At 44.9% G+C, this 18,552-nt stretch overlaps 1 protein-coding gene and 1 pseudogene across 1 annotated transcript in view; one reads left to right on the top strand and one right to left on the bottom strand.

The window, feature by feature from the left end:
* Window positions 1-2,867, bottom strand: part of HS3ST3A1 (heparan sulfate-glucosamine 3-sulfotransferase 3A1) — an 85,216-nt gene extending 82,349 nt beyond the window's left edge. Inside the window, exon 1 of the mRNA XM_067714899.1 lies at window positions 2,216-2,867. Coding sequence (XP_067571000.1) covers window positions 2,216-2,814 — 599 coding nt within the window. The 5' untranslated portion in view covers window positions 2,815-2,867. The remainder of the gene's footprint in view (window positions 1-2,215) is intronic.
* Window positions 2,868-12,401: 9,534 nt separating this feature from the next.
* LOC137212557 (uncharacterized protein C3orf38 homolog pseudogene) lies at window positions 12,402-18,027 on the top strand (annotated as a pseudogene).
* The last annotated feature ends 525 nt before the right edge of the window (window positions 18,028-18,552 follow it).

Raw genomic sequence — 18,552 nt, 5'->3', positions numbered from 1 at the left:
TAGCAAAGTTTCATTAAATAATCTCATAATCCAGGCCCCATAGGTTGGACTTCTTAAATAGTTTTCCATGTAATTGATTTAAACTTAAATTTATGCGTCCAATAAAAGACCACTGCAAATGGTAAAACAAAGACACTGCTCCAACACTTGGAAAATTAAATTCACCAAACCATGAAGTCTAAGTCTACTGTGCAGTTATTTTTGTAACCACCATAAACTGCTTTATAAAACTCCTCTACCGAAGTAAACAGTCCAAGGAGATATTTACTTTATAGCATGCCTCCAGTTTCCAAACGAGACAGCAGCCTCAAAGTTCATGACTTTTTCTTCTTTTTTTCCTTTCCTTTTTTTTTTTTTTTAAATACTTGTGTTTCTAGTTACCTTGAAACCTTCCTTCTCTTACACAAGCTCAGAAAGGTCAACGGAAAATAAGATCCAGCTCTGTGGATATACTGTGCCCCCAAATACTCATTTCTGGAAGAGGAAGAAACAGTCCTACTTTGTGGAAATAAAGGCTATATAGCAAAATGAAAATAAAGGGTTTTAGTACTAAATGTTTCACCATATTTAATAGCACCTCTGAGTCCAACATTGTCTTAGATGTTTTTGGGCAGTCGGCTTGAAATGTGTTCACTTATAGCCCTGTACCAGGCCACATACAATGCAAACTGCTATAGATAAGAGTTTTAGGGGTCTTTAATCACTTCTTTCTTGTGTCCTTGATGGAAAAAACAGAGCTGCCTTTGTGCTAAGAAGAAGGACCTGTTGTTTCCAGATTCAACAGGTCATTTTTATAAGAACTTCCCAGAGGATACAACATAAATGACAGAAACACAAGGGGATTTTTTAAGTGGCTGATGATTTTAAATGATCTATATTCTATAGTAAGGGAAGGTGGTTTTGTCTTCCTCTCCAACAAATGGAAAGTTACTGTTTTAAACATGTTTAATGTTCTAGTTCGACTTTTAGGACCAAATGTTTTCTCATGAGTTGGGTTACTGTAAATTTGCTTCCTGTGCTTGACCCTCGAGTAAATAAACTTGTCAAATCACATCCATTTCTCTTTTGGGGATGAATGGTTAATTGAGTGGGCTTTTGAAATATATTTAAATGGTATTGTAACTTTTGTCCTATGATTTCAGTCAAGATAACAAGGAGATTGCAAATTTAATGAACAAGATAAAACTTTATAAAATGGAAAATTCTGGCCTATTTTTCCATATACTCAGAGGAAAGAAAAAAAGGCCAATATTTTATGGCAAACAAAATCCAGGTGACACTAAGATTTATTAGAGTTTGGCTTATTCTATTATTAAAGGTGGTTTGAATTTGAGAAGACTGGTAAGTTTAAGATTAAGACCTAAATCAGACTTGTTTCCTACACTGTATTAGGAGGGTTTTTCACAATGTAACCAGGATCTCTGTTTTTCCCCACGTTTCTTCCTTTCAAAAAATTTTGTCTACCTCATTTTTAAAGGGAATTGTTTGGAGATCTTTAGAAAAGTTTCTGCCAGTCCAGAATCAAAAGGTACTCTTCCCTACAAATACAGAAAGCATTTTATACGAAGTCATTCCTAGCCCCAAACAAAAGTTATTGCCAACGAAGCCATCTTTAAAGCACGCTGCTCTCACATATATCTCCCCAAAACCTAGAGTCTAGTTCTTGACACTTTAACTCAGTGTCTATATTACTTACTACCTAGGATAATTAGGCAAAGAGTTAAGGTAAATAAATAAACAGGCGATGGCAAAGCCTGCGTTAACCGCAGGGAATCGCCCAGAAGATGAAGAAGAAATAAAAACAGGCTTCCTTGGGAAAGGGATCCACTAGGTCACGTATCTAGTAATTGGTGAACAGGTTTCTAACTTGGAAGACACATGTTTCTTTTTTTTTCTCTCTTTAGCTACGCACAGGGAAACTTTCGCAAAGCAGGAGAAAATGATGAGATTGGCTATTTGGGGAAAAGGGAATTCCAAGAACTAAAGACAAAATCTGCAAGGCCAAAATTTCCCTCCGACCCGCTCCCTCTTCCCCGGGAGAAGGCAGGGTGGGGAAGGAAACCCTTCATCTTAAGGACAACTACCGATGACCCTCTGCCCTCTGCATGAAACCGGGGAGGGCGATGAACTGGGTGGGCGTCACCACGGGCTCCTCAAGCCCCTACCCCGGGCTCTGGCCGCCCCCGCCTGCCCGCCTTGTCCGGCCCCAGCTCACCGGTACCAGGCGAGGCCCTTGTCGTAGCTGCGGTCGAAGAAGTGGGGCTCGGCGCCCACGGCGCGCACGTCGGGGTGCACGCGCAGGAACTCGAGCAGCGCCCGCGTGCCGCCCTTCTTCACGCCGATGATGATGGCCTGCGGCAGCTGCTTGCTGCCTTCGTCCAGCAGCAGGGCCAGGGTCCCCGGCGGCGTCTCGGCCACGCTGCTCCCGGCCCCGGAGCCGCCGGGACTCCCCGCCAGGCCAGGGGTCTCCTCTTCCCAGGCCGCCATCTCGCCGTCGTCCCGCAGCGCGGGCGGCCGGCGCCTCGGCCACGGCTGCACTTGCAGGAGGCGCTTCCTTCGCGCGACCGCGGGCCACGCCACCGGCTCCCCCGCGCCTCCCGCCAGGACGCCGCGACCCGGGGCCCCCGCCTCCTTGCCACCGCCCGACCGCCCCACGACGGGGCCCGACAGGGTCTGGCAGCGCTCGGCCAGGCAGTAGAAGACGTAGAGGGATGTGAGCAGGGAGCAGAGCATCAGCAAGAACTTCCGGAAGATGCTGCGGGACAGCGGCTCGGTCGAGGTGGGGTGGGAGCCGGCCGGGGCCGGAGGGGCCATCCTAGCCGGAGGCGACGTCGGGCAGCGCGCTGGCCATGCTAGGCCGGGACTTCGCCAGGTGCCGTGGCATCCTCCGGGGGGGCCGGCGCGCTGGCCGGAGGCCACATCGCCCTGCGCCCCTGCGGCCGTGCGAGCTGCCCGGGCGGCGGCAGCCGAGGCTCCTCGGGGAGACGGAGCCCCCGGAGCCCCGCGCTGGATCCCAGCCTCCGGTCGAGGGGGCGGGAAGGGGGACGTGGTGCCGTGCTTAAGAAACCATAGTCTGAGAATCGCCCAAGTCCTGAGCCCGGGGCCGCGCTCGGCGCCCCCGATCCCCGAGAGTCGCCGGAATGGGGGTGTCGGCGGCGGTGGCGAAGGCGTGCGTCTCAAACCCGGGCCGAAACGGCCTCTCGGCGGGAGTCCCAGCTCAGCGATCGTGCATCCCTCGCTCGGTCCCGGTGAGGGGACGTGCGGCTCCGAGGCCGCTGAGCTCCGTGCGCTGCAGACCGCGGCGGGGACTGTGCCTCCCAGCCACCGCTTCCTCGGTCCCCGGCCCGCCTGGGCGCGCGCTCTCGGCCCCGGGGCGAGGTCCCCCGAGTCCCTCTACCCGAGCGGGAGCCAGAGGACCCGCGCCGAGCCGTCCGACCCTCTTGGTGCGCGCCCAGCCGCTCCGGCGGCTCTCGGGCCCCACCTGGGAGCGGCGTGGACGAGCCGGGCTGCGCGGGACCTGTCAGCAGCCGTGGCCACTGCGCTCGCCGCCTCCCGGGCCGTCGCTGCAGCCACACGTGGGGCTCCGAGGGCAGCAAACTTGGAGGTGACGTCAACGGCCAGGGCCAGACAGGCCCCCGAACGAGCGCAGCGGGGAGGGCGGGGTGCGACGGCGAAAAGGTGGCGCGGACCCCGAGGCGGCCGCCCAATGACATCGGAGAGGGCGGGGGCGACAGGGGCGACGCCCCTTCCCCACTCCGCCCACCCCTCCCCGCCAACCACAGCCGGCGGCCTCGCCCCCTCGGAGCGCTGCCGGGTCTGCGGCGGCTCCTGGGGCGTCTGACAGCCAGGGCAGCCGGATCCCCGGGGACCTGACTTCCACCCAGCCAGCCGCTCGCTGGATCAGGGGTTCCCAAACCTCTGCGACGCCGCTCTGCCCTTCGCAGCCCTGACCCCTCCGAGAGCCCCGGTTCCCTCCCTCCGGAGTCGCTACATCCTTCCCCCGCTCTGCCCCGCCCCCCGCCCCCTCCGCGAACCTTCAGAAGTTTTGTTGGCGGAGGTTCCCGGGACCAAGCCGCGCGCCACGCCCCCATTTGTCCTGGACTAACCGAATTCCTCCGCTGCGGCTTCGCCTTCCACCTACTCTGCTGTCCACTGCCGGCCCCGAAGCAAAGCCTTTTCTCCCCGCAGCAGTTTTTGGTGTTTTTTGTTTTTTCATCTGATTGTTTTCCTTTGTATTCGTTTAGGATGATCAGAGTTCCCCAGCACCTGGAAAGGAGCAACCTCTTAGGAAATGAGCCAATAAATAAGGGGAGAAATTAAGATTTAAAAAATTATATCAGGTACAATTCCAAATCCATATGCCCAGTTTTTGAGGGATTTTTTTAGTGTTGCTTACACTGGTGTGTGTGTGTGTGTGTGTGTGCGCGCGCCCGCGCGCGCCCGCTCGCCAAGCTAAAGGAGTTATACGTCCTTTCCTAAGCGGTTTCCTCTTTCTCTTGCCTCCCCCGACCCTATATCCTCTCCCTGCCCTCCTCGGAGAGCAGGTCAGGAAGGGATACAAATCGCCTTGCTGTTTAATGGAGGGAGGTGGCCCGTGGAACCTGCATGAGGTGGTTTTTAATTCCAGTCCGATTTGTTCCTGATTTCTTGGCTTCCTCGTCTCGGCAGGACGCCCCGCAATGTGGGCGGTAGCCTGACCTCTTCGTACCCACCCTTGCAAGCTGTGCAGGCTGCTTTCGGGGCGCACTGCGGTTGCTGACCAGGGCTGGCAGCGGCAGCAGAGCTAGGGATGCAGGAAACTCACAGGGGAAACTTCTGCTTCCTGTGCTCTATCTGACGTGGAATTGAAGTCCTTTTTAACCTTCCAAAGGGGACCTGGTGGTTCTGACTCGGTGCCTGGGTAGAATCGCTGTTTTTGTGCCGGTTGGATAAATACCCAGGACTGGACATGATTTTCTGTTTATGAAGTGCCAGTCCCAACCTATTCTGTAAACTAGTGAAGAGCTTGTTAGGTTCCACTGCCGCAGAGCAATGGCCTTTTATGTAAACTAGTGAAGAGCTTGTTAGGTTCCACTGCCGCAGAGCAATGGCCTTGTACAAGGATGAACAGTAAATCCTGCCAAGCTTTAAGGCCTCTTTGTGTCCTAAAACTGGACATCAGAAATCTAGTTGAGGTTTAATACTAACTTGAGCTTTAATATATTCTAGTTTGTCTCTTGGTATTTCAGTCTGACTTGCAAAAGTGAGACCAAAAAAAAAAAAAAAAAGGCAGTTTTAAAGTTATTCTGAAAGTATACGCAATCCCATAAATGTTGACAAACATGCTTGGGTTTTCCCATCTGGAAAATGGTGGTCGCCAAGTTCCCTTCTAGCTCCAACACGGTAGGATATTATGCGTTTTGCTTTCACGTTCCCAGCACAGGTATTTCCTTTATGTGGGTATTAAACACCCACACTATGAAGGAGACAGGGTTCTAAGGACCACTCACACCGTATCTAGCTCTAGGGCAGCTCTGTACATTAGAAATAAAATAGAAGCCATGAACACAAGCCTCACAGGTCATTTAAAATGTCTAGTAGCCACCTTAAAAACGGTAGAAAGCAGGTGAAATTAATTTACTAATACAGCCAACATACCTAAAACTGTGATTTTACCATGCAGTCAATATAAAATTCCTGAGGTCATTATGTTCTTTCTTTTCACACCACGTCTTCAAAATCCAGTGTGTGTTTTACACTCTCAGCACTGCTTTACAGGGACGGGCCACATGTCAAATGTTCAGTCACCACAAGAGCTAGTGGCTCCCATGCTGGACGGCACGAATGAGGATGTTGTTTTTGGTGAGAGGAGTGTCTGGTGTTGATGTGCATGGATTCATGAATGGTTCTCCTCAAAGAATTTTGGGTGCTTCACTGGACCTTTCATACTGCCACCCTTCCCCCAGAAGACTGACATATCTCGGGAACAACGCTAGGGCGCTCCACTGCCCCATTCCTTGTTTTAGGAGCTTATGATCTTAATGAGACAAAACGTACACACACTCTTGAGAATGCAAAATCACACTGTGTTCAACTGAACACAGGTGTGCTGCCCACTCACCGGATTCACATCCAGCTCCGGGATGTGCCCTGTCCCTTCCTGTCCCAAAGCACATGGTGTTTCGACCCAGAATGTACACCCTCTTCATCCCTCAGATGTCAGCTGTACACATCTTTAAGGATGCCTTCCCTCTGCATCCCCTGTCCCTGGTTTGATCATGTCTCCTGGTACAGATTCTCAAAGTTCCCGGCAGTTTCCTTACAGACTTGATTGAGGGTTTGCAATGTTACAGGTGTGTGGTTATGTCTGTGTTTCCCCGTTAGAAGCTGAGTACTCCAAGGAGCCAGGAACCACTCCTCAGTAGCACACCTGGAACATCTAGCATATTAGTTGGTGCAAGGAGATGCCTGGTGAAGATCTGTTCATGAACTAATGAACCTAGAGGATTGGGGGCTGGGCATCCCAGTCTGAGAGAGCACCACCTAGAAGCCAAGAGATGGGAGGGAGCATCGTGCAGTGTAAACCGCTTGTGTTCAGTGTGAACCAAGTGTGGGCTGGCCTGGGGAAGGCACTGGGGGGACTAGAATCAGCACAAAAACAAGACTAGAGAAGAAAGCAGGAGTCCTGATAATTAGCTAGAAATAAGGAGGGAGATTTGGTGGAGGGGCTGGATTTCAACATGGGTCTTAAGGAACTGACTGGGGTGGGGGGACATGATATTTTAGGTCACAAGGAATAAGCACTAAGGTGTCTGCTGCAAGACACAGACAATAAATGTTGAGTAATGCCCTGTGACCAAATCTTCATTTATACTTATTTCAGCCGTAAGGAAGTGTTTCAGTGCTCTCTCTTTTAACTTGAGACAAAAATGTTAGGGTCTGCGATCTTCAGACTTCAAATTCGAGCGGCTGATTTCTTGTGCTCAGTCCAGGAAGAGTGAAGGTAACATTTTAGAAAATTACTCTGCGAGCTGAATGCTGGATTGGTTAGAAAAGCTTGGATGTAGACAACCCAGTGGAGAGTCCAGAGTTAGATGTGAGCCATGAAATCATAAAGTCCCAAACTGTAATGTTAGCAGAGGGTACAAATAGAGAAAATCTAAAATATCTTACAAAGAAACATAAAATCTGTGATAGGGCAGATGTCGCAGATGAAAGAATACTCAGAAGCCATTCCAAGTATCGCCACTGAATGGGTCCTTCTCCAGCTGGCCTGGCGTGTGTTTGCTAGTCAGCTTTTTTCGTCTGTCTTTGCAGTTGGGCATGCTGGTGAATGCTCTAAACTGACTCGGGGACCCGCGAGTAGGACTGGAGAAATGGAGCTGAGTAGGTAGCAGTCAAATGGCCAAGTGGGAGTTGGAGGTGAATCAAGTCACTGTCAGAACTGAAGATACAGCACTGGACACAAGACCGTTCTCACCAAAGGATGAAGCAGACTTGACAAGAGGTCCCAGTGACTATTCTGATCATTATGATCCTTACTCATCTCATGTGGGGGGGGGGGGGCAAAATGGTTTTCTCAATCTCAGGTGACATGTTGATTAATATGTATTAATGGCTATCCTGTGAGTCATTAAGAGTTCCAATAAAATAGATCACCAAGAATTCCCAAAGTAAGTGGAGTTTAAGAAGGACCTTGTAGAAGAAGGAGTAAGAGTTTTGCAGATGGAGACGAGCATGGTGGTAGTTCCAGACCGAGAAACAAAATAAACAGAATTACAAGACAATATTAAAAAGTGTTCTTACCACTGTTGGTGATCAATAATAGTCTTTGTAGTTTGGACAAGAAAGGATGATGAGAGAGAGAGACTAGTGATATCCCCTGAAGGCCAGACACTGTGCTGGGTGCTGGAGCCGTTCCTACTAGGTCTCACTCTGAGTGGATGCTCAAGTCTTTGCTTGCCATTTCTAATGCTGGAAGAGGCCAGAGTTTCCCCAGATATAGCCCTAATCCTGGGAAATGTTCCGTAGCAAAGTATTCTGTGATAGAATAAATTGGAAAGACTACCCTCTCTTGAGCATTCCTTATAAACATTAGCATGTTACAGTCTCTGAAATGACTTTTCAGTAAAGATACCAGTTAAATTTTGCTTAATCCAATGTTTTCCAAGGCTTTTGGACCACGGACTCCCACTACCCATGCCCTATCCAGTAATATTCCTTGTTCTCAGGAACACGTATCAAGAAATGTAACCCTAAACTTTACAAAGGCTTGCTGTTGTCAGGAACCTCGAAGGACAAATGTTTTCTGAACGCACAGGGGCCTCAACTACAAATAGCGAGGGTTTGTTTTCCTTTGAGACCAGGTAGGGGACATTTCACCAAGTATCTGGACTTTTCTTTGTTCTATTATTTCTCCCGGGACCCACCTCCCCCGAGGGATAGGGCTTTAACTAAGGTCTTGACAAATGGTAATTTTCATGAATTATTGATTTAGCCAAAAATAAATGGAAAGCTTGATAATCACACAGAGATGTTCTCATGCGTCTTGCTTCTGTCCTGAGTCAATTCTTTCAGACTCTCTGACATACGCAAGAAATGGGTGCAGGTTCTGAGATACACCTTGTTAAGAAGTGAATTAGCACATGCAGAAGGACCAAGGGGCATTTTCAGTAGACTGACCGCAGTTCTCAAAATCTCCAGGCTACAGTGTAAGTTAAGCAGCAAGAAATAAGAACTGTTAGTTAAAAAGCAGGACCTATTTAAATAAATAACAGCTAAAAGTTGATTCAAGGAGGGCTATACGGTTATTTTTTATTTATTCTCAGTTTCTCTTCTGAGAGTAGAGGAATGCTGAGTCCATAATTTTTTCTTTGGTTTATTATAATATTGGTATTTCTTTTATTTAAAAGATATCACATACTTTTTATGGTAGTAGGCCAAAATTGAGTTTATATTTTAGGTGAACTTTAGAAGGATGTGGGGCATAAATAATGGACCTGAAGGATAAGGGGAGTCAGAGTGAGTTTCCTTGGTTCTCCACCTCTAGAGATTTTTAAGCTTTCCTTATGTTACAGGAGAAGGAGGTATGAGTCAGAGGGAAAGTAGGAGAGCGACAGCCTGGTGCTTCCTATCTGTCCCCCTCCCAAGGCAGGAGCTGGAGGAGAGACATCGACCCCCTAGATGAGCCAAGGGAATTTGAGAGCAAAGGAGCCTTGTGCCTCGGTCCCCAGGGAGCACCCAGGGAAGCGGCAAGCCTCAAAGAGAGAGAGCAGAAGAGGAGAAGGGCTGTGGATTCCTTAGAAAGCACCAGCAACAACTCCCTAGGGGCCCCTCAAAACTCCAGAGGCATGGAAGAAGAATCAGTCAGCTGAGACGGAGCAGGCTCTGGAGAAGCCTGGGGATCAGGAACAAGGCATGACGCAACCGTGATAGGCGTGGGCTGGTGACCAAGGACAGGAAGGACAAAGTACAGCTCATCAGATGCCCAGTGGATGGGTAACAACGGCCGAAACCCAGACTCCCTATGATATCTTGGCATCTCTAAGACCAAACCAGAGATACGGAGTGAGAGCAGGACTGGGGGCAGGGGGAGGGAGGGGGAGACCCTGAGGGTCCCCAGAATGCACTGAGATTACATTTCTGCTACTGTGAAAACAGGCGCTAAAAATGGAAACCCAGCTTCAGAAGCAGGAGACGGTTACTTTGTGCACACCTGATTTCCAGTTGGAGATCTGTGTGCTCATTATACTCTCTGAAGTAGGCATAGACCCCCCAGGCTTAGTTAACTCACCAGAACGTATAAGGCATGCCTTGACACACCCATGCACAGCACCTCTTTCAACAAAGGTTGTTACTTTCCTTTTTAGTTCTGATTATTATTTCTCGACAATCATATACCTTTTCCAGATATATTATTAGGCAACTGAGGGCAAGACCGCAAGGTTCATCACTGCTGATATTTTCCTGCATACTGACTTGGTCATTTTATCCATCTGATCGCCCCTTCTCTTTAGCATTCTGCCCTTCAACTACTGGCATAATAGTAGCTGGGGCTGCAAGGATAATGCTTATCTTTACTAATTAAACACTAAAAGCCCAAGCTCACCTCCGAGCTTTTTACAGCTTAGCCTCTGACACGGCTCTCGCTCTTTTAAAGGATTTGGAATAATTCAAATCCTAGACTATATAGGAATGTGATTTTTATAGACCCATTTGCCCAGGAAAAAAATAACGGTTTTAGACATGGATATATATTGATTTTAAAAAATAGTTCCGGGGCTTCCCTGGTGGCACAGTGGTTGAGAGTCCACCTGCCAATGCAGGGGACACGGGTTCGGGCCCAGGTCCGGGAGGATCCCGCATGCTGCGGAGCGGCTGAGCCTGCGTGTCTGGAGCCTGTGCTCTGCAACGGGAGAGGCCACAACAGTGAGAGGCCCACGTACCACAAAAAAAAAAAAAAAAAAAAAGTTCCTTCTTTGTATATGATTAGGTCTCTTTTTTTCCTTTACAAACAGGAGAATTCAATCCAGTGTACTAAACATCTCAAGAGATTATGAATGAGACCAGGGAAAGTTACCAAGAAAGGGTTATTCTGAGTACGTTTCTTACGTAAACAATTTCTCTATGTGTTGTAAGGTAACCATTCAATGTTTCCCCCCCACCCCAAATGATGAACTAGTTTTCCTAATACCTATTCTTTCCTTGCTGACTTGAAATGACATGTTTCTCTTATATTTAGCTTGATACGTACTTGAATCTGTCCTGGGACATTTTATTTTGTTCTATTCATCTGTTACTTTCAGGACCACACTATCATGATAGTACTTACTATGTACCATCACTTTGAGACTCCAAACCCTAAACTACCATTCCAAAGTGTCTTGACTATTCTCACACCTTTATTTTCCTAGAAATTTAAGTTTATTAGATCAATTACCCCCCAAAATATGCTGTTTATATTTTTACTGGACTTTAATTTCATTTACTGATTTCTTGAGGGGAAATTCAGGTATATATAATATAATATAATACAATATAGTCCCTTCCAAGAACATGGTATGCCTTATGCTACATCATCACCATTAGTCTGTTCTATTGAATTATATTGCATGACCACAGGAAGAATTTTTCATTGTCTTCATAAAATTCCTGCATCTTTTGTTATGGTTATTCCTGTATGAGTTAAATGTATGATTGTTTTGTAAATGAATCTTTCCGCAAGATATTTTTCATGATTTTTCCTTGATATATAAGCAAGTTATTACCTTTCCCACATATATTCAATAACTGGCACCCATAATGGATACTCTTACTAGTTTCAATGTTTTTCAGTTAGACAATTATTTAATCTCTAGTTGACAAAAATTTTAAATCCTCTTTCCAAAAAGTCTAACTCATTCATTTTTCTTGCCACATTGCATTGGCTAGAACTATAAAAATAATGCAAAAGTGATGATAAAATATCAGATGTCCTTCTTCTGTTTATGCTATTTATGGAATAATTCTGTATTTTACCCTTAAGTATGACGTTTGTTCTTTTTTCCACTATGGAGTCTTCATCTTATTAAAGAATTAGCTAACTTCATTTCTAATATAAAAATACACTTTAATTATAAATGAGATTTTGTGTAAGGCCTTTTACAGATACTGAGATACCTGTTCTTTTTGGTTTGTTTTCTGTGATGTAATATTTTATGTTACGTCAATCTGTGTTAATGTTGAAGTGTACTCATATTCACCTCCTTGGTAATGTTGTACTGTTGTTATTATTTTATTTTGCCATCGTATGTGTTTTGCTAAGATTTTATTTGGGATGCTTGTATCTATATTCATTCAAAAGGCTAAACTTTTATTGTATTCAATTTTGGTCAGGTGTTTTTATTATGATTAATCTGGCTTTCTAAAAGGACATGAGAAATTCTACATTTTTTCCGTGTTCGGCAAGAGTATAAATAATTTATATGAGAGTAATATAAAAATTATCCATAAAGCAGTTCAGATCTGGAGCCCTAATGGGGAAGGATATTCATCAACAATTGCAAAAAAATCATGGTTTTTATATTCAGATTTTCTAACATTTCTTGAGTCAGTAATTATTCCTTAAAATCATTCATGAGAATTTAGATCAATATAGTAAAGTGAGCATGCTCATTACCTTACGGGGAGGAAAATAAAGGAAAAAGTGTAACAAGTGTAACAAGTAGACCAGAAATGTTGCAGAATGCATGAAAGCAAGACAGAAGAATAGAGCAGATCCAGGGAGCCAAGTGCTACCCAACATGCTGTAGGGCAGCGGTCCCCAGCCTTTTTGGCACCAGGAACCCATTTTGTGGAAGACAATTTTTCCACCGTCTGGGGTGGGGGTGGGGGGCGGTGTCGGGCGGAGGGGAGCGGCTGGGGGGGGCGGTGGTTGGGAGGAGATGGGTTCAGGCGGTAATGGGAGCGATGGGGAGCGGCAGATGAAGCTTCATTTGCACGGCCCAGGGCAGGGGTTGGGGACCCCTGCTGTAGGAGACGCTGTCACAGAGATGAGCGTGGTCCCGTGTAGTCTCAATGCCACAGTCAACAGGTGGGTATGAAAAGTGGAGGAGCAGTTCCTCAGGGTGATGAAATGGGAAGCAGTGCTCAACCTCCGCCCTCTGCCCCTCCCGCTTGCGGTGTGGCTCGGCAGTGGGAAGCCCTCAGAGGTTCTGGTTCACAAGGGGCCAGCCCACCCCACCTGGTAACCCTATCGGTGACCAAACAACATAGAAAAGCATAGGCAGAGAAACAGAGGGTCTTACGAGACTTGCAAAATATGAATTCACTGTTTTTGTAGGTTACAAAATAGTCAAACATTAGTAATAACATTTGGTCAACCTGCTTTGAACCACCAGGAAAGATCGATACTTAACTGCATTAAAAGAAGGAACAATATCCACAGGTAAAACTGCAAAGAGAAGAAGCAAAAACGCTTTTCAATAAGTAAAATTACTATTGTCAGTGATGAGCAAGAGACCACTGCATTCATAGAAAAGAATCAGCTCGACTTCTGCCTTAAGACTGAAATTTCTTCACAGAAAACCTCTTTGCCAATACCTAAAGAAATGAGTAAAAATTAAGAAACAAGCTACCTCTCTCCCATTACAAAATGTATCAGGAAAGAAGGAAGGGAGGGAGGGAGGGAGGGAGGAAGGAAAGAAAGAGAGGAGACCTAATTCAATTTGAGCAGAGCTGGGGATAAACTTGATTCTGCTCCTACGTCTGTTTCAATCCCTAGAAACCATTCTGGTGAAGAGACATAAACCTGAGAAATTTTACTAATATTCCCAAGTCTGGAGAGATGAAAACTGAGGAGGGAGCTTTATCTTTTGACTCTTCTGATCAATAAGTAATAGAAATTACTGGGGAGCAGTGAAAGCATGAGATATATTGCTGGGTGGCCTCATCCAATTGGCAGAGTAAAAACACTGATGATAGAAAAGATTTTCAAGAATGAGCAAAAAAAAAAACATCTAAAAGAGTAATGCGAAAAGTATATTGGTGTTGACTTTTAGGAAGGTGAGTTGCCACCCTCTATCAAACTAGAAATGATAAATTCTTCCAGGAATTTATGCTAAAGAAATGCTTGTACTTGTGCCCAAAGATGCAGAGATGCTCAATTTCCATGTTGTTGATAAAAGCAAAGTTTCTAACATCCTAAATGTCCATCAACAGAGATGTGGTTAAGTAATTTAAAAGGCTACCCTCCCAAGGAACACGCTGAAGCTGTAAAATTGGATGAGGCAGATCCACATGTCAACACTAGATTTACCATCAACTCATTTGCTTAAGTGAAAAAGGAAGTTCCAGAGCAGCATGGATAATATTATCTCACACGTAGATTTTCCCACATGACACCGAAGACATAAATACACACATATGTATAGGCCTCAGTAGGGGAAAACAATGAACACTCAACTCTTGACGGTGGTTATCTTTAAGAAGACGAGTTCAAGAGATATGGAAAAGGGGATTTCTTGGTTTTGCTGTACTTAATTGTTTGATTTCTTTCTATGACAATACGGTCGTGTTTCACTTGTATAATATTTGCTTAATAAACATAAAACATGCTAAAATCATTCTATTCATCAGTGTTCAAATTGTGTATAGTGTTCAATTATAATTTTTAAAATATTGGATCTGTTTACTTCATGATTCTAATTCTTATTTAGTACACTTGTGTTTTAGCCTCTCCTTTATTTTTTTAATTAAGCTTGCCAGAGTTATGTACGTTTATTTATTTTGTTCAAAAACAAAAAACTGAGAAGTAAAACTACCATTTTCTATTTTCTGATTCATTGATTTTTGCTTGTAAGTTTATTTCCTTTTTTCTTCTTTCCTTAGATGCATTTTGTGGTTCTGTTCTAGAATCTTGAGCAAGAAGAGAGATCATATTTTATTTATTTTCATTTTTTTGTTGTTCAGTGATGGAAGTTTTTAGGGTTATAGATTTTATCTAAGTAGAACTTTGTCTGCATCCCAAAGCTTTTCTATGTGCCGTCTGTATTGAGCTAATGCTTACTTGCTATGGGTTCGGCATTGTGTTATGAACCTCATATACAATCTCATACACAAGACTCCTGTCTCATTTTACACGGGCGAGCCAAAACATCTCTTTGGGGGAGCGAGCACTCCCTCATTCTTAGCCCATGTGGCCTGGGAAGCCTGGATCCAGCCTGATTTACAGGCGTGGACACAAAAGCCGGAACTTGGCCATAGTGATTTGTTCACAACCAGGCCAATGACCCAAACCCAGTTAATTAAAACCTTTCATGAGACTTTTACTAAGTCTTAGAAGAAAAATACACTCTTTATCACGGAATCTTTAGCTACATAACAAAATGAAAACAGGTGTCTTTGCCTCCTTGTGGATAGAGTTTGCCTGAGATTGAAAACAAACACAAGGGTGTGACACTGTACTGCCTAAGAGCAGGAGAGTGACTTTATCCAGAAATGTAGCACAGCAGCCCACCTGGCACTTGTGGCCATGAACTTAAAGTACAACAAATCAGCACAGTTGTATTTTCTTGAGTCATGTGCAGTTTGTTGCCTGTGTCCAGGATGAAATACGTCAAGATTAGGGACGAACCAAGGTGGAGTGTGTCAAACAAATACTCTGAAGTCAAAGAAGAAAAGGGAGTTAAGGGAGGGACTGTATGAAAACGACAGAACCTAAGCTGAGTGGGAGAACAGGGAAGGTGTGAGTGTGTATCAAACAGTGAGAAATGGTAAAACCAGTGGATCTGAGGTGAGTGACTAGAGAAATAAGATGTGATGTTACAAGGCTTTTGGAGATAGTGCAATTATTGGTCATGATAAGACCTAAGGCAGTACTTTTAAAACAGTTTTTGACCTTGACCTAGAGTAAAAAATACATTTTTTTATCACAACCCAATACACATATACATACATGCATCTCTACATGCATCTCTCTCCATATATCTTATTTATTTATTTATTGGAATTGGCTCATATGATCATAGAGGCTGGCAAGTCCAAAATACTAGCTTTATGCTAGATGTTTTATCTGTATCAAGTCTAAACCTTACAGCTCTCCTACAGGATCTTAGGTGCTGGGCCAGGCTCTGAAAGCTGAACAGGTGTCAGTGGGGATGCATTGCAGATCTGCCTGGCTGTGATCTTTCCACTCCACTGCACTTGCAGTGATCTGGGGGCCAACGGTGTGCCCCAGAAGGCTTGTTAGCAAATGCTCTCTATCAATCTGGCCAACACACATGACTTCACAGGAGAGCAAGCATTTGCCGCCAGCCCCGCTGGTCCTTTTGTAGAACTAACCTTGCCAGGTGTACCTCTAGCATCCTTGGATCAAGTACCAATTATAACTGAAGTGCAGTGTCATTAGTCACACAATTTTGAGCAGCTGCAGTTTAACTCCATTAAATTCACATCACCAAACTGACATAATGAAGGACTGCTGACAGAAGGAAAATAGGTATAAATCATACCTTCATGTACATTTGAATCATGGTGGAGTCATATCTAATACTCAACCACTAAGTGTAGACACTCTTAATTCAGTAAAATTTATCATTAAAAGATCCTTGGAATTTATACACAGATGAATTTCTGATCATACACCCGTTACAGAAATAAACTGGGATACATCAGATCAAACCTAACATCCCCATTTTACAGACGAGGGACTGAGGGATTATATGAAAGAGTAACTAACATTTATATTGTGCTGAGTTCTGGAGTTAACCCTGACTCCACCATCTGTCAGCTGCCTGATCTTGGACAAGTTACCTAATCTCTCCTGGCTTCAGTTTCCTTTTCTGTGCCATGAAGATAACAGTAATGTGATTGTCTATCATGATTGAGTTGATGTGAGCAATAAATGAGTTAATACATATGAAAGGCTTTATAGAGTGCCTGACTCACAGAAATTGCTCAAAAAATGGTAAATATGTAATTGCTATTATTCCCTTTTACTTACTTTTAGACATGACAATGGGAACCTCTTGTAGCCAAACTTATGGGATGGGTGCTTTATATCTTGTTTGCGAGGGTATCTCCACAGCAGGAATAAAGGACTTTAAAACATGTAATTCTCTTTGAGGAAATAGGGGTTTCTTGCTGGAGAAAACTGGGAGATTGTGAGCTCCATGACAGTGAAAATAAATCTGCCTTGAACACATTTCGCCAGCACATGGTGGGTGTTCAGTAGGTCTTTTCCGACTGATATACTAACTGACCATCTAGTTAGAACAGAAGGCAGGCACTAGAAAAGCTCATTAACAATAAAAGGAAGAAAATAAGTACCCATCAAAGAAAGAGAATTTGGCCAAAGGAATGCCAAAATGGAATTTATAATGTTCATGGATCTAATGAAAATGTATAATTGAAATGATATTTAATGACACAAACAACATGCAGTCAAATGCAAACTGTGCAATAAAGATCACGCAGGATTAGGGGATCTGTTGCCAAGGTGCCAGCCTGGTGGGCCTAAGGGGGCAACGTTATTGGCATCCTCTCCCCCCCTTTCTGGGGGTTGAGAAGTCGGGGCTCAGCTACCCAGAGATGGAGGGCTGTCGTAACCTGCTCGGCCTATTGGACAACGACGAGATCATGGCCCTATGCGATACCATCACCAACCGCCTGGTGCAGCCTGAGGACCACCAAGATGCCATTCGTGAAATATTAGTGTACAGTCAAGGTGCAGAAGAACTTTTGAGGCGTAAAACAGTCCACCGAGAAATCATATTTAAGTACTTGGCGACACAGTGGGTTATTCTACCTCCAGCTACTGAAAAACACAACCTTATTCAGCATGCGAAGGATTACTAGAAAGAGCAGTCACAACTGAAACTGAAGGAAGTGGCAGGGCCAGTTGAGACAGAGGACATGAGACTCTCTGAACAGCAGGAGGAAGAAGATAGAAAAGCTGAAAAGTTTGATTTTCGTCGATTAGGCGCAGAATTCTGTCACTGGTGCTCTGCACTTCTTAATTCTCAGAATGCTATTCTGGGACCACGTCAAGAAGAATGGGGGCCACAGCACTTCTGGCATGACGTCAAGCTTAGGTTCTATTACCACACATCTGAAACAAAATGTGATAGACCACCATGGAGCAGAAATTGTGAGACTTCGTCTGCTGTCACTAGTGAATGAAGAATAACTTTTTCTCAGTCCCAACCTAAATTCCCATGGACTGAAATGCACTTCTCCCCATGGTCTCATTATGGTTAGAGTTTGCTGGGACTGTCCACCGAGGGAACACCTGTTGGGGCATTTTTGAACAGATTTTTGGACTCATCCACTGCCCTTTTGTGGAGAATACTTGGAAAATCAAACGTATCAACCTGAGAATTATTGGAGAGAGTTCCCTTGCTCCTGCGACATTAATGAAAGCAGCTATTACACTTGAACCAAGTGATCTAGAAGCCTTTTATAATGTAAACACTTTATGTGGTCCAGTGAAGTACGACTCAATGTGAGGCAGGCACTGGATAGTGGGACTGGAGACCAAACTTTATCTAGTGGAAAGGAGGCACTGTTGAACAAAAGAGAATTAATTTTACCTAGCCCTTGAAGCACTGAGTACTATATGTCAGTCTGAAAAATCTTGTATACAGAAATTCTTCCAAATACTATATCAGTGATGTTTAAGTGATTTCAGATTGGGGGACTGACATACTTTAGCTGAAATGTCTTTCTTGACTACAGGTTAACATATTATGTGAACACTTGCCTCCTTCTACTTGAGTTGCAGCAAATGTTCTGAAAGCTTCATGCAATTCATCAAATAAATCCCACTTTAAATGTTGTAAAAAAAAAAAAAAAAAGATCACGCAGGATTAGAAATTCAGAGAAGAAGTTGCTCACTGAAGGCTGGAAGAATCAGAAGCCTCAGGAGAGGATTCCTTTTTTTAATGCTTACAGTTTGGGTAGGTGGAAGGACAGGAGAGAACTTCCAGGCAAGGGGAACGGCACAAGTAACAGCATCAAGGTGGCGATAAACGTGGGCAGAGATGATGAAACGAACCAGAAGAAATGACGACTCTTTTTAAAGGTGTGGCGCGTGGT

This window comes from Pseudorca crassidens, chromosome 19, assembly GCF_039906515.1.
Source record: "Pseudorca crassidens isolate mPseCra1 chromosome 19, mPseCra1.hap1, whole genome shotgun sequence".
NCBI lineage: Eukaryota > Metazoa > Chordata > Mammalia > Artiodactyla > Delphinidae > Pseudorca > Pseudorca crassidens.
The sequence above is the reverse complement of the archived record's forward strand: the minus strand, read 5'-3'. Positions and strand labels throughout refer to the sequence as shown.